At 41.7% G+C, this 14290-nt stretch overlaps 1 protein-coding gene across 1 annotated transcript in view; it reads left to right on the top strand.

Moving 5' to 3' along the window:
* The window catches only part of LOC109323018 (glycerol-3-phosphate dehydrogenase [NAD(+)], cytoplasmic-like), a 25886-nt gene extending 16143 nt beyond the window's left edge, over positions 1-9743 (top strand). The window contains exons 4-8 of the mRNA XM_019554352.1: positions 1256-1394; positions 3380-3492; positions 4993-5226; positions 5729-5835; positions 7256-9743. Of these exons, the coding sequence (XP_019409897.1) occupies positions 1256-1394; positions 3380-3492; positions 4993-5226; positions 5729-5835; positions 7256-7352 (690 nt within the window). The 3' untranslated portion in view covers positions 7353-9743. The remainder of the gene's footprint in view (positions 1-1255; positions 1395-3379; positions 3493-4992; positions 5227-5728; positions 5836-7255) is intronic.
* Positions 9744-14290: the final 4547 nt, after the last annotated feature.

A 14290-nucleotide genomic window follows, 5' to 3' on the forward strand; every position in this document is an offset into this window, starting at 1 on the left:
CTGCAACTAATGATCTGGTGATCTGATCGTAAAAGGCCACCAGGTTGGTCTGACAGGACCTGCCACTGATGAACCCCTGTTGGTTGCCCCTAAGCATGCAGTCCCCTGCTGGCCCCTCCTGGGACCAGCACATGATCCAGTCATGGATCAGTCATGATCTAGTTGCTCATGCACATGATCCAGTCCACCCAACAGCCCAGCACCTTCACCATCAGCGTTTCAGCACTGCAACCATTGCTGCCCCTCACCATTGGATTCCCAGGAACGTGTCCAAGGGTCCCCTAAGGATTGCTGGCGGACTTTCTCCAAATATGCAAAATGTTACCTGGACAGTGTCCAGCTTTCACACGCAAGAAACAAAATAGATGGAAGCCCAGCCTTGCAAAGCTTAAACTGCATGAAGACATTGGTTTCTGGTTGCCTCAGAGCTTGCTTAGGTGTTTGGCAAAGGCTGCCTTTGCTTTCTGGAGACAAGAATCAACTTTCTCTTTGTTATTAACTTGATCTCTCAGTAGATGTCCCACATAATAGAATTACTAAGTCACAGAAAGTTATTTCCTACCCAGCTAGACTGTCAGGTGCCAGCTGATACATGACCGAGGTTTTCATTGTTCAGAGTACACCACTAGTGCACAGCCATCAGGGCAGAACAGTTCACGAAGTAACTGAGTGGTAACTTTCAGTCTTGCCTGTAAATTCACACAAATCTTGCACAAGAACAGTGAAACACACTACTTGAAGGCTTAATTATTTTAGCGCTACGGATCCTTGGTAGGAAAGGTTAACACAGAAAGGAAAGAAGTCAGCATTGCAAAGTAGAGCCTTGTGCCAGTAGCCTGAACATGAGGGTTGGTCTTTGTTACTGCAGGGTTAGCTCAAGTTTCTTCCAGGAGCAACAGCAGTGACATTGAAAGCAATGTGAGAACAGCAGAGCATTTGTATTAACAGCACAGAGCATCAGTCGTGTCCCCAGCGCATCATCCTGAATGTCAGCAATACCCTGACCCCAAAAGGCCAGGCCAGCCAGCTCAAGTATAAAGCATCACCTAATACTAGCTAGTGATTTGCATCTACATGGGTCTTGGGTTAGAAGCAGCACTCTAACATTGCCATGAAGACAGGGCCTGGTCCTTTCATCTAAATGACTCCCAGTACCACCATACACATGCAAAGGAACTACATTTCTTACACAGATACTCCATCACTACCATTTTTCTTATCCAACAATCTGACACCAATGTTACCTTTTATGCAGGGGGTGGATGAGGGCCCTGAAGGCCTGAAGCTGATATCTGACATAATTCGAGAGAAGCTGAAAATAGAAGTCAGCGTGCTCATGGGGGCCAACATAGCCAGTGAAGTGGCTGATGAAAAGTTCTGTGAAACCACCATCGGTAAGTACCATTCAGGGAGAGTTACAGCCATGGAGCTCCAAATACCTTCTACCGCGAGCAGTCATTTCTAGCGTGAAATCCCTGGCAGAGACATAGCCCAGTGTCTGCAAAGAGGATCAGAGCATAACCTGTACTGGAAACAGGAGAAGCTTTGACAGTTCTAGTTGTAGGCATACCAGCATGTGCAAACGTATCTGATCCCTTCTCCAAAGGAAATGGCAACATTTCCATCTACTTCAGCGGATGTCAGATCTCACCCAAATGACTGCACATTCTTATATTGGCAGCAATTTGTTATTCTCTTCCATTAAAGTTAGAGCTCAATTTGTTCCTACAGGAATAAGAGATTCCTATTAATGCCAGAGAGATCTTACTAAGCCGATACAATGTTGATATCCTGGACTGGAAAGTACAAGCTCTATGTGTATTGAAGGTGCACCATTCCCCAAGCTGAAAATATTTTCAGTGTTCCTACCTCTTTGTAACTGAAGTTATAATACTGTTCCTCCCTCCCCTCAAGCTGCTTGTTGAGCACAAGGTGTGGTGGGGAGAGTTGCGTCTGAGCTTACTTAGAAAGTTTTAATAATGACTTGCAGAATTTGTTATGGGAATCCAACCGGCATGGGCAACACTGGGCAACTTGACTGCCTCTTCCCAGTGGTCTGTACAAATCTTTGAACATTTTATGCCTACACTATGGTAGAAAGAGCAAAATATCCACCATCCTATCAGCATCTGCTCTCGGAGGGTGTAATTAGACCATTAGGAACATTCACTGAGAAACATTCATTGTATGGGGACAGTTTATCTTTACCTTGATTAGGTTTGAACTCTAGGTTTGAGAAGGACCATACAGAAGAGTTTGCCCCTTGTTTCCGGTTCCCCGTCAAAGAGTTTCCGCCCTTTGGCATCCATGGAGGCCAGAGATCCCATTACCAAGAATCACACACACTGACAAGCTGGAAAAAAAGAGGGTGCATATATCAGCCTGGATGTGAAGGGAAGTTACAAGACCACTGAGCCCAGGGCAGATTTTATTTGAGAACATAGGGCTTGATTGTCAGAGACACTGAATGCCTCGAAATGGCACCAGGATGTGTGAATGGTAGTTGATGATTTCCCATGCAGAGCACTGCTGGAAATAAAATCCAGTCCAGTTGTCTAAAAACTGGGTAAAAGCACCATTCAAGGATCCTTGCAGAGTTTAATGAAGCTCCTTGAAGCAATGGAAGCCTTCAACAGGACTGCCATTCAGGGCCAGCCAGCCCTTATCTCCGTGCCAAATTACAGTGTTTTAATGAGGCTACACATGACCTTCGTACGGCTGGTAATATGACATTACTGCAAAAGTGCAAACACCGAACATCCTGGTCTCAGGGTCTCCCCTCAAGTGAGAATGCATTTGGCATCAAGCATTTGCCCCTATAGGTTAATACTTAGCAATGTTTACATTTTTAGAGCCATGTGCAAATATGATCTGAATATAGCCTCTTAGCAGACTGCCTGGAGGATTAAGTGACTCATTTGTGCTCTAACTATGAAGCAGTAGCCATGCTAGAGTCAGAGCTCAGGAATTTCACCCAAGAGTGGGCTGGGTGGGGCTGCAGGAGCTGAAGGCATATTTGAGCAAGGCAGCGCCGAGTTGTCTCCTTAAGGGATTAGACCAGAAAAATAACATTTGACAAAGCTGCAGTGATACAAGGGCAAGTCTTGGGCACACATGGTTTTGGAGGCCATCTGCCATTAACCTCTCCAAGTGTATTGTTGCTCAAGTATTCAGCTCATGCACTGTTACTGGCCATCAGCTGTGAGAACTGCTATTACTTAATAAATCCCCCCATACTAATGCCCAATCACGTGGTTTAATGCCCCTGCCTCAAACAGTCCCTATTCCCTTTCCTCTGTATTTTTTTAACCATAGACATTTTCTTCACCCTGTAAGCTGTGGAGCAAGAAACATGCAACTTTCATCTTTCCTTTTGCAGGGTGCAAAAATGAAAAGCACGGGCAGATCTTTAAAGAATTAATGCAGACCCCAAATTTCAGGATTGCCGTGGTGGATGACTGTGATACAGTGGAGATCTGTGGAGCCTTAAAAGTTAGTGCTTCCTAAACAAATGCATTGTATTTAAAGCTGAATTCTACCCTCAGATGGAGGCTGCATGGTCCAGTCTTGCTTCTGCCATGAAGCTTTTTGGTAGCCTAGGCTGCCAGTTGTCCAGCATATGATGTCTGTAGCTGTTTCCATTTTATAAGTATGTAAGTAGAGTACCAAGGTTGGCAAGGGACTTCAAAACAAATACTTTGCTACTGCAGGCACGCCACCTGCCTCTGAGGGCAGAATTGAGTCCATCATATTTTCTTGTCAGTTTTAGGCACGGGACTTACCCTTGTGTACAAACAGCCCCCGGTAGAGTATTACCCTTATCACTAGGTGCTGTTTTAATATAAATTATAAAGGAATGCATCTGCTTTGTTCAAGCCAAGACCAGACATAGGATTCAAGTTAGGCTTTTCTTCACCTGGGAGCTTGATTGTTTTAAGAGGTCACAGGATAATGGACCTATTTAATCAAATATCTTTGTCCAAGGTTCAGGTAGCACCTTATAAAATAGATTACCCTGAGGCCAAGTTCTGGGGGCCACTTGCGTCCCAGCAGTAATGGGACTCCTCTCTCAAGTGGGAGGTTTGCATGCAACCTCACTAGAAACAAAACACACTGAAGTTAAGTCTGTGCTGAGCAGTGGACTTTAAACTTGCATACAACTCAGTCAATCACGTTAACACTCAACTCGCCTTGACAAGCAACATTTCTGACAAGAGCAGAACTGGCTCTGAGAGATTTACCTGGAAGCACATTGCCTGTTCATATGCACATACATGTACCCTATAGGCTTTCTGGCCACACACTGGAGTAATTTTTGAGGAAAAGGCTCTAGTTCTGCTTTCCCTGAAATCAGAGGTTTAGCATTGACTTTGCTGAGAGCAGAACTGGAGTGTGCAAATATGATGACACCACGCTTGGGGGTAGCAGCACCAAAGAACCTATTACTGTCACACGGGGAACTACATCTCTGAATCAGAAATGGGGGATACTGTTTTTTATTAAGAGTCACACTAATTTTCTTTGATGGGTGGGTAAACATTACTCCGCCTTCTGCAGGAATCTGCCAACTTTGCTCTAAAGGAGCATGAGGCTATAGTACCAATGCTTGTTTATAGATTATGTTGGAAGGGGGAAAGCCAAGAAAGCGCTAATTGAGGGCAACAACCTTATAAACAGAAGGGTCCTGGATCTGGGATTGGCGGCAAAGGGAAAATATTAATTGCATGCACCCAAAATAAAACAAGTAGCTGGTTTAAAACAAGCTACTTCCACACTCTTACACCTGGGAATAACAGTGGAAAAGGGTAGGGGGTTTTTAGCTCTTAAGTCTAGCTGCCTAATGTTTGAGAATAATTGGGCATTAAGCATACTCAGAATTATTAAGGACGTGCAAATTTAAGACAGAGTTCACTTACAATCAGCAGATGTTGGAGAACTACATGTCTAATGTTTTCTCTCTCTTCTGTATATTTTCCATTAAACTGATTGCAGAACATAGTAGCTGTAGGAGCCGGGTTCTGCGATGGATTGAATTTTGGCGATAATACCAAGGCAGCAGTGATTCGTCTGGGCCTAATGGAAATGGTAGCTTTTGCAAAGCTATTCTGCAGGGGCTCTGTGTCAATAGCTACTTTTCTGGAGAGCTGTGGGGTTGCTGATCTAATCACGACATGCTACGGGGGACGCAACAGGAAAGTAGCAGAAGCCTTTGTACGCACTGGAAAAGTAAGGAGACATCCTAAATTAACGTGCTAATAAATCACGAAGCATATTATGTAGATGTCATTAGCATTCTGTCTTCTTGATGACAGATAAACCTAGCTGCAGGGGCTCCCTTTGCCAATTACAGACGGATGCAGAGAAAAAAGCATACCATGGTTTTCCAAGTGCTTCCCAAAGATTGGAAGCTTTGGGCAGAACAAAGATCATTAGAAGCTGGAAGAGACAACAGCATCTCAGTTTAAGAGCAAATGAAAATCTTTTCCATTGGCACAGCAAATTAAATTGTTGCTTCCTTCCTATCAAAGCCCAGTTTATAGAATATGCTGAGTTACTTCTATGTAAGCTTCCCTCCTACCTTCTGTTCATTAAGCTTTTGGTCTATGGCAGAAGTGCAAAACAGGGGTAAAACTTTACATTGTTAGAGCCCCTCCATCTTGAGTGCACCTGGCTTCAGTTATGCAGCTGCTTTTCATGCTGTTGTAGTGATTACCCTCTCTTCTTCCAGTCTATCGAGGAGTTGGAAAAGGAGATGCTGAATGGACAAAAACTACAAGGTCCTCAGACTTCAGCTGAAGTGTACAAGGTTCTGAAACAGAAAAACATGGTTGATAAGTAAGTAGGTTGATCTTTAAATATCCAAATGATAGACTGAGGGGGTGACAAATGATGTTGGCCAACGAAGTTAGCAGTTCACATGAATAGTCCCTGTGAAGTACGTGATCTGTCCATTTCCATCAGGGCCGATGTCCACATCAAGGCACAATTCATACCAGAATCAGCATGTTGAAGGTGGACAGCATTAACATAAATGTTGGCTCAACAATGCATCAAAATTCAGCATTTCACCCAATGGTCCCCTTGGGAAAATGGCCTGAGGGATAGTAGTGTCTTTGATACCTGATTTGTAAATAAATAGGATTTCATGCTCTGGTGATGTCACCAGTACACTTTGCACCAAAAACATCCACAGAGTGAACAGTAATGAGTATATACTGTCATATTATGATACACAAACAAAATATGCTTGTGTACTGAATTATGAAACCCTGCTTTTTAGTATTATAATGGCACAAAGGAACAGTAGTAGGATACAAACATAATTTTAAACAGGTTTTGAATGTTATATAAGTGAAAGAATGTGAATTAAAATTACCCGTTGCCTTTCCTCAACTTACACAGTGAAAACATCAGCGCAGGAACTTGTTTCCAAGTTCTGTTGCAATAGCACAATGCTGAAATAGCTGGCAAGCAAACTCTACAAAGAGGATGCATGTTTAAAAACTCTTCCATTAGAATTGTACTAAGGCAGATTTATTTGGTTTTTGATTTCTTAGAGGCTTGTTTTGAAATAATCTAAACGTTGGACCAAAAGCGACCTGACAGCATCCCTTTAATCGTATGGTAAATTACACACTTGGTCCAAACCAATTCCGCTTGCAGCTGTACAGTCATTAACTTTCAAGGCAGCTTGCAAAGGGAAATAAAGTCTTTCTAAATGCTACAGTAAGAAAAGTATTAAGGGTTTATTTCTGCTTGAACTTACCTTCAAAATATTCAGACTCGCCTCTTCTTTGCTTGGGAGAAGGATGCTCAAGTACAAGTTTTCTCAGCCTTTAATTGAAACTGTTGGGCAGTTTCAAGACAACTCTTCGCCCTACTGTTTTGCTAAACATTGGATCTAAATAGGCATACCACTTTCTATCCCCAAGAAATTAAGTCTAAAAATACCATCCTAAATTGCTCCAATTTCATTTTCTTGGGACCATGCTTCACTCCCACGTATAGATCTCCAATCAATCGTTAGTGCAGCCTTCTAGAAGAAAAGATCCACCCAACCTAAATAAAGGGAGATTTAAAAAAAAACCCATAGCAAAACAACATGCAGAACTAAGAACTTCCAGCCTTTTTTTGCATAATAAATGAGTCAAAGTCCATACATTTTCTGAACTTGTATGTTCTATTGAAACATAATCTATGAGTCTCCTAAATAAACTCTAAAAACTTTTTTAAACTCTCCCCATCCTCTTCTTAGGTTTCCATTGTTTGCAAGTGTCTATCAGACCTGCTATGAGGGTAGGTTGGTCCAGGAATTCATCTCGTGTCTGCAGAATCACCCAGAGCACATGTAAAGGATTTGTGTATCGTTCATCTGGTTGTGTATTCATCTTTTCAGGGTTCTCTTAGCAGTAAATAAAGCAGCCAAGTAAGTCATTTGGAGACGTTTGTGCACAAAGCAACCTCTATTCTCTCTTTTGGAGTGAAATATATGGGTTTGGGTTTTTTTTAATGTTATCTCCAAGGAAGCAGATTAACAGAATTTAATAATCTTAAGTGTTTGATTTGGGTTGGATTTTTCTGAATTATCCCTAGAATTCCTCCTTATTAACTAAAACATAGGTCCATGCTCATCTGCACACCCAAGTTGAGTCTAGTTCTCATGCTTCTCATCACTTTGTCCACTACCATTTCAGATATCAAGACAGTGGGAAATGCAGGTGGTTTGAAGAAAAACACTCAGAAAATAAATCAAGATTAACTAACTTTTTTTTTTAATGACTACCTCTTACGGATGTTAAATGAGTAAGCATTGGGCTTTGTCCCCAGAAAAAGCCCTGCATTTCAGATGCAGTGTGTTCAGAGGATTCCTTGCTTTAGTTTCCTAATATAAAGCTCCAAAACTGTTGTTAAAATACTGTTAATATAAACGGACTGTTCACTAAATAAGTAAATGAAGCAATTTAAATAATGAAGGTAAGAGTACCTCCGAAGCTTCGAAGTCTCTAGCGAGGGATTCTCATTAATTCCTTTGCTTGCACTACAAAGATTTTTGGAAGCACCAAATGACTCTACAAAATGCATCTGTGTTAAGCTTCAAGAGTTTTTGACAATTAGGAAGCTAGGAACTAAGCTTAGTTAAGACAGTAAAAAGTTGAGAGATTATTGGGGTGCATGCCCTGATGTACCCTGGCTCCAATAACATTGATTGGGTGCAGGAAGAAGCATAATTTGGCCAAATAGGTTAAATCCTCTGATACTTGGCAACTGTAAACACATGGACTAACCGCTACAGACGCACAAACAATGCCTATAGGATTACACTGGTACCGGCCCATGCTGCATTTCAATCCCAGACAGGTTTCTTCTATAGGCCAGTCCAATCCCACACTTCACCCAGAGCAACCTACAATAGCAGGGTCTCCTAGAGATAATGCTAGCCATTTTCATCACACACGCTGCAATCCTGACGAGTTAAATATCTATATTCGCTTCTGAAGCTTAGACACGTGTTGGCTTGTAAAAAATATTTTCATGTTGGTGGTGACAACAGGCAGGTTTCAAAGTTATCCATTCAGTTTGTAAGCACTGGTTTATTAGTGTATGTGGCTAACTTTGCTAATTTGAGGTTTCTCAGGTTTTCAGGTGATCTCTGAAGTGAATGGGGGCATGCTTTTGTATTCTCTAACCTCTCTGGCAGGTGCATTTTGAGAGAGCATAACTTTGTTTTGCAACACAATGCTTGCGCCCAATTTTCCAAATGCTGTGTTGGAAGTATGATATTTTGATACATTGACAGATGTATTGTTCTGAAAGCTCGCAGTTTTTTTCATATTTGAGAGATTCTCCTTTGCATTTTACTACAAGAGTTACACCTTTGGCATTCATGAGCTAATTAAGGAATCAGACTCTCGAGGCCACGAACAAGCAAATGGGCTAAAAATTGCGGGCATACAAACTGTCCCAGTTTGAAAAAGCTGTAGAGGTGTAATACAGCCCCAAAAACAGTTTAACTCCTGCTCTAGCAGTGTCAAAATTTACCCCTGGATGAACCACTTTCACACCCTTAAAGCTCCCGTCACATAGGCCTGAAGAGTCTGCTCAGTCATATGCAGCTGCTGCCATGGTGCACTTTGCTTCAGGTTTAGGTATCAAGCTTTGCCTCTCCAGCGATGTCTGTAGCTACTGCCTTAAAGCTGGCCAGGAGAACCACAGTATATCTCCATTGCAGTCTGCCAAGAAGCACAGTCAATTAGCCTGCACAAAGCTCCTTTCTGCCAGAACTAGGCAGCTTCTAAGACCATTTAAAAGCCAGCTCAGGTGTCTCTACGTTACACTGCAATGTAGGCATATCTTCTTGTCAGTGGGAACTGTGTGAAAAGAGAAACAAAACCAAAAAGGCTCTCTTCTGTAACTTTGAAAAAACATGATCAGTTTTTAATCTTTTTCAGAAAAATTTGTTAGATCCTTTTAAAAAGGGGAAAGTGCAAAGTGCAATCATGGGATTTGTATCTTGGGTACTTCTTTGTACTCCTTAAACCAAACTCCAATGAAGTTATTTAAGATCTAATATTTTACAGTAATTTAAAGTTTAAACAGTGTATCTCAAATATGACTTTAATATATAAGCAATTAAATATGCTAAATTTATAGACTGCTGGTGTAATTTCATTTTTTGGGGGAAAAAACCCTCTTAAAATAAATGACAATTGTAATACCTAATAAACTACTCTCTCCTGAACTGTGCTTAGTGTTTGAATTTAAAATGCATGTATCATTTCTTAAAGAGAACGGCAATCCGATAGGCACTTGGAGGAGAAGGTGGTGATTGGGAACAGTCAGCATGGATTCGCCAAGGGCAGATCATACCCAACCTGATTGCCTTCTACGACGAGATGGCTGGCTCTTTGGATGCAGGGAGAGCATTGGATGTGATCTACCTTGACTTTAGCAAGGCTTTTCTGCACAAGCAAGGACTTTAGCCAGGTCTCCCACAACATTCTTGCAAGCAAGAAGCTAAGGAAGTACAAGTTGGATGAATAGACTATAAGGTGGATAGGAAACTGGCTGGATCATCAGGCTCAGAGGGTACTAATCAGTAGCTTGATGTCTGGTTGGCAACCAGTATGGACTGCCCAAGGGGTTGGTCCTGGGGCCAGTTTTGTTCAATATCTTCATCACCAACCAGGAAGATGGGATGGAGCGCACCCTCAGAACCAATCTGGCAGGTGTAGTAGATACACTGGAGGGTAGGGCTAGGATTCAGAAAGACCTTGACAAATTGGAGGACTGGACCAAAAGAAAGCTCCTAAGGTTCAATAAGAAGGGCAAAGTCCTGCATTTAGGATGGAACAATCCCATGCACCAGTACAGGCTGGGGACCAGTTGGCTAAGCAGCAGCTCTGCAGAAAGGGACTTGGGGGTTACAATAGACAATAAGCTGAACATGTGCCCTTGTTGCAATGAAGGCTAATGGCATTCTAGGCTGCATTAGTAGGAGTGCTGCCAGCAGGGCAAGGGAAGTGATTCTTCTTCTCTATTCTGCACTGGCGAGGCCACTTCTGGAGTCATGTGTTCAGTTTGGACCCCCCCCCCCCCCACTACAGAAAGGATGTGGACAAAATGGAGCGAGTCCAGCAGACATCAGGCAAAATGGTTTGGGGGCTGGGGCACATGACTTGAGGAGAGGCTGAAAGAACTGGGATTATTTAGCTTGGACAAGAGAAGACTGAGTGGGGATTTAACAGCAGCCTTCAACTCCCTGCAAGGGGTGGGGGTGTCAAAAAAGGACAGAGCTGGGCTGTTCTCAGTGGTGCCAGATGAGAGAAGCAGCAGCAACAACAGTCAAGTCGTAGCAAGGGAAGTTTAGGTTAGATATCAGGAAAAACTCTTTCATAGGTAGGGTGTTAAAGCACTGGAACAGGTTACCCAGGGAGTGGTAGAAGCTCCATCCTTGGAGGTTTTTAAGACTCGGCTCAACAACGCCTTGGCTGGGATGATCTAGTTGGGGCTGGTCCTGCTTTGAGCAGGGGGTTGGACTAGATGTGACCTCCTGAGGTCCCTTCAACCCTCATTTTCTATGATTTGATGATTTAAGATGTCACCATTTTCTAGACAAGATTTTTTCTATTGAAGTACAAGAACTTTCCCATTATTTAAACTGGCAGTACCTTCCACACCAAAATAAAATATTCTACCCAATAAAGACCACAAACAAAATTTAGCCCTTATATCTCAATTCCAGTCATAAAAAAAATGTAAAATAATTTATACTATATTTTCATTCTGTAACAAAATAGGAAACATTCATGCTTAATGTCATAGTCAGTTCTCTCATCCAAAACATTACTTCTATTTTGAGGATAAGCTTTATATTAAAAAAAACCAAAAACCAACCCAACCCTCACCCACCATGTGTACTACAGAAGTGTGATGCTGTAGATCACACCAAAGTGGACTGTAGGAACACACTGTATTATATGCACATATTATATTGCCCTAATCCCGCAAAGTGCTATATCCAGGCAACCCTCAAATTGATGTCAAATACCACTGACTTCATTTTTCAGGGTCAGAGTCCTAAACTGATCAGCTAGTCTACTAATGTGACATCAATAGGAAATTTTAAGAAAGAGCTACGCCTGTCGAACTTCACTAAAAGATACGTTTGAGTAAAAAAGATTTTCAGAAGGACAGGAAATATTTGAAAAGAGGCACTGTCCTTCACATATAAAGGACAACTTACTTGTCTTATTTTTAGATGATGTGTTTACTTCTAATTTACTAGTCCATATAAAAAAAACCCAGTTACCTTGTACCAACAGTCAGAGAAAACACCAGGACAAAACTCTTTACATCCCTGCTACAGACCCAGGCCTCAGAGTCCTCCCAGGAGCTCAGCTCATTCAGTGAAGGCAGAACTGCCTGATGAGCTAGGGAATTTTCCTAATTACACACATATTTTTTGACCAAGAATTATTTTTCCCCTGCTTCTCTCTACTTCTTTCCAATCGGCACCACTAGCATGTTCCTACCTAATATAAGTGTCTTTCAGTTAGTGTCTTGGATCTAAAATAGGGGAGGAAAAAAAAACCTCAAACCCCTTTGAGAGCTGTGGCATTTCTTTCTTTAGGTAAATAAGTGGTACTTTATAAAATAAAATATTCTGTACATTTCTGTATTAAATCAAGAAGGCTCAGCTACAATAAGCCAAATAAATTATTTGCTACGCCAGGAAGAAAACTGGCAATAATGCTACCTGTTCTGGAGAATAAATTAATACCTACTTGGGATATGGTTGAAATTGTATTCACACAAAAAATGCAGTAAGTTCATCACACAGTAAGTGCACCCAGAGAACTAGAGTAACTGCCTTCAGGTTACTAAAACCCAGCAACACACATTTCACTGGGGAGACTGCATACGAGGCTACTGGCCTGATTTTAAGCCACAACTTCCAGCCGCACTCTGCATCCTGAAATGGCTTATGCTTCCTACTGGATTAAATCCTGCTCTTAAAAACCTGAGCCACATTTTTACCTAACTCACTTTGAGATTTGGAAGTTAAAACTACGTTAAAAAAATTAAACCAAAAGAAAATATCGAACTGAGGTAGTCAGTTATGTCTTCTGAGAGGGAAGAGATATTCCCATTTATTGACGGCCACCTCTTTGCTCTCACCTTACGGGTGATCGCAATATACCCATCAGCTGTCCCTCAGCTACAATGGGGCTACCAACTTTTAGCTTACTAACAGGAGGACATGAAGTGTTTGATTTAATTAGCCGAAGTATATTTTTCCAGGCAGTTAATTTCCAGTTCTGCAACTGACAGCTGGATCCTTAACTGCTGCACGTACTCAGAAACCAGAACTTGAAATCTCAGATTATTAAGGCAATTATTTTTTTACTTCATTAGATAGCAGCTACTCAGCACATACTGTCAACCCTGCCCACAAGTGCTCTGAAAGATAGGAAAGCTTTCTCCGTATATACAATACAGCTATAGGCATTTTCACCGCTTACAGGATACGATGCAGAAGTGGGCAAGCACTGACATCCCAACCCAGCTTTCAGGTTTTACTTAATTCTCTGGGGAGAGAATGAAAATTCAAGGTAGACAACTGCTTAACTGAAAACAAGATTATTCACTCAACGGCAACAAGATTCACACTTGAACACATAGCAGACCGGTATATCAAATGCCAAGTACAATAAGTTAACACTAGTAAAAATGCTTAACAGATACAAAGTGAATCAGAAATTTGAGACAGTGCAAATATTTTACACAAAGGGAAAAAAACAAACACATCTACAAGCCCGAAAAGTTTTCAAGTATCAAAAGCATCATTGTTGTGTGATACTATTTAAATTCTATTATTGCACAACAGACAAAAAGATACAGTATTGATCTCTGGGACTGAAGTAGTCTTCTCAGACCAGTAGAAATTATTGAAGTCATTCCATACTAGTAGTTGACTCGGGTGTGCTATACAGCAAAATTATCAGCGTCTATTCATCTCTTCAGTCTCTATTCATCTTCTTTTTAGTGTTTCTTAAATTTTAATTTGTGCATATTTAAAGCATTTGATCCCCAATTGTATTGCTTAAAAAAACCGTTGGATTATAAAGCTAATCTAGGCCTTGTGTAATTTAAAGCAAAATCAAGTCAGGAGGGAAGTAGCCTAATTTAAGTTTAAATGTCTTAGCAAGCTTGGGGGACTCACTTTGGCTGCATTACAAAAAATCCTTCTGTAGAAAGGTTTTCCCTCAACATCCACATGCCTCCAGTGGTAATTACTGATCATTCACCAGGAGCCAAAGGATTTTTATTTCACCCCATTTCCCTGTCTTAATAAAAGGGAGCAAGCAAATCCTTTGCCAGACTGCAGAACTGGAAAGGAAGGATTGGAGATTTATCCTCCACCTTAGCAATTCAGCTCCCTCACAGCTGCCACAGAGTTTTCTAAAATTACAACCACCAGCAGGGCAGGCGCTGAACAGGGCCAGCCTTAGAGCTCTTTTGCTCTAAGCCAGAGCTATTTGTATCTCCATCTAGCACTGCAGACTGGAAGGGCAGCGACTGCCAGAGCAACAAGTCTAATCAAGTCACCAGTCTTAGACCTAGTAGCTTTTGGCCACCACCAGCAGGTGTGCCACAGGAGCACAATTTGGCCGTGTGCGGTTCAAATGTAGTTGTTTGCCTTCCCTTATTTTAGATACTTGCACATCTAGTACAATGTCAGAAATCTGCTACATGTCCATCAAAAGAGCCAGGCATTTTTTTTGGTTGG

This window comes from Crocodylus porosus, unplaced genomic scaffold, assembly GCF_001723895.1.
Source record: "Crocodylus porosus isolate Cpor-Errol unplaced genomic scaffold, CroPor_comp1, whole genome shotgun sequence".
In the NCBI taxonomy this organism is placed as follows: domain Eukaryota; kingdom Metazoa; phylum Chordata; order Crocodylia; family Crocodylidae; genus Crocodylus; species Crocodylus porosus.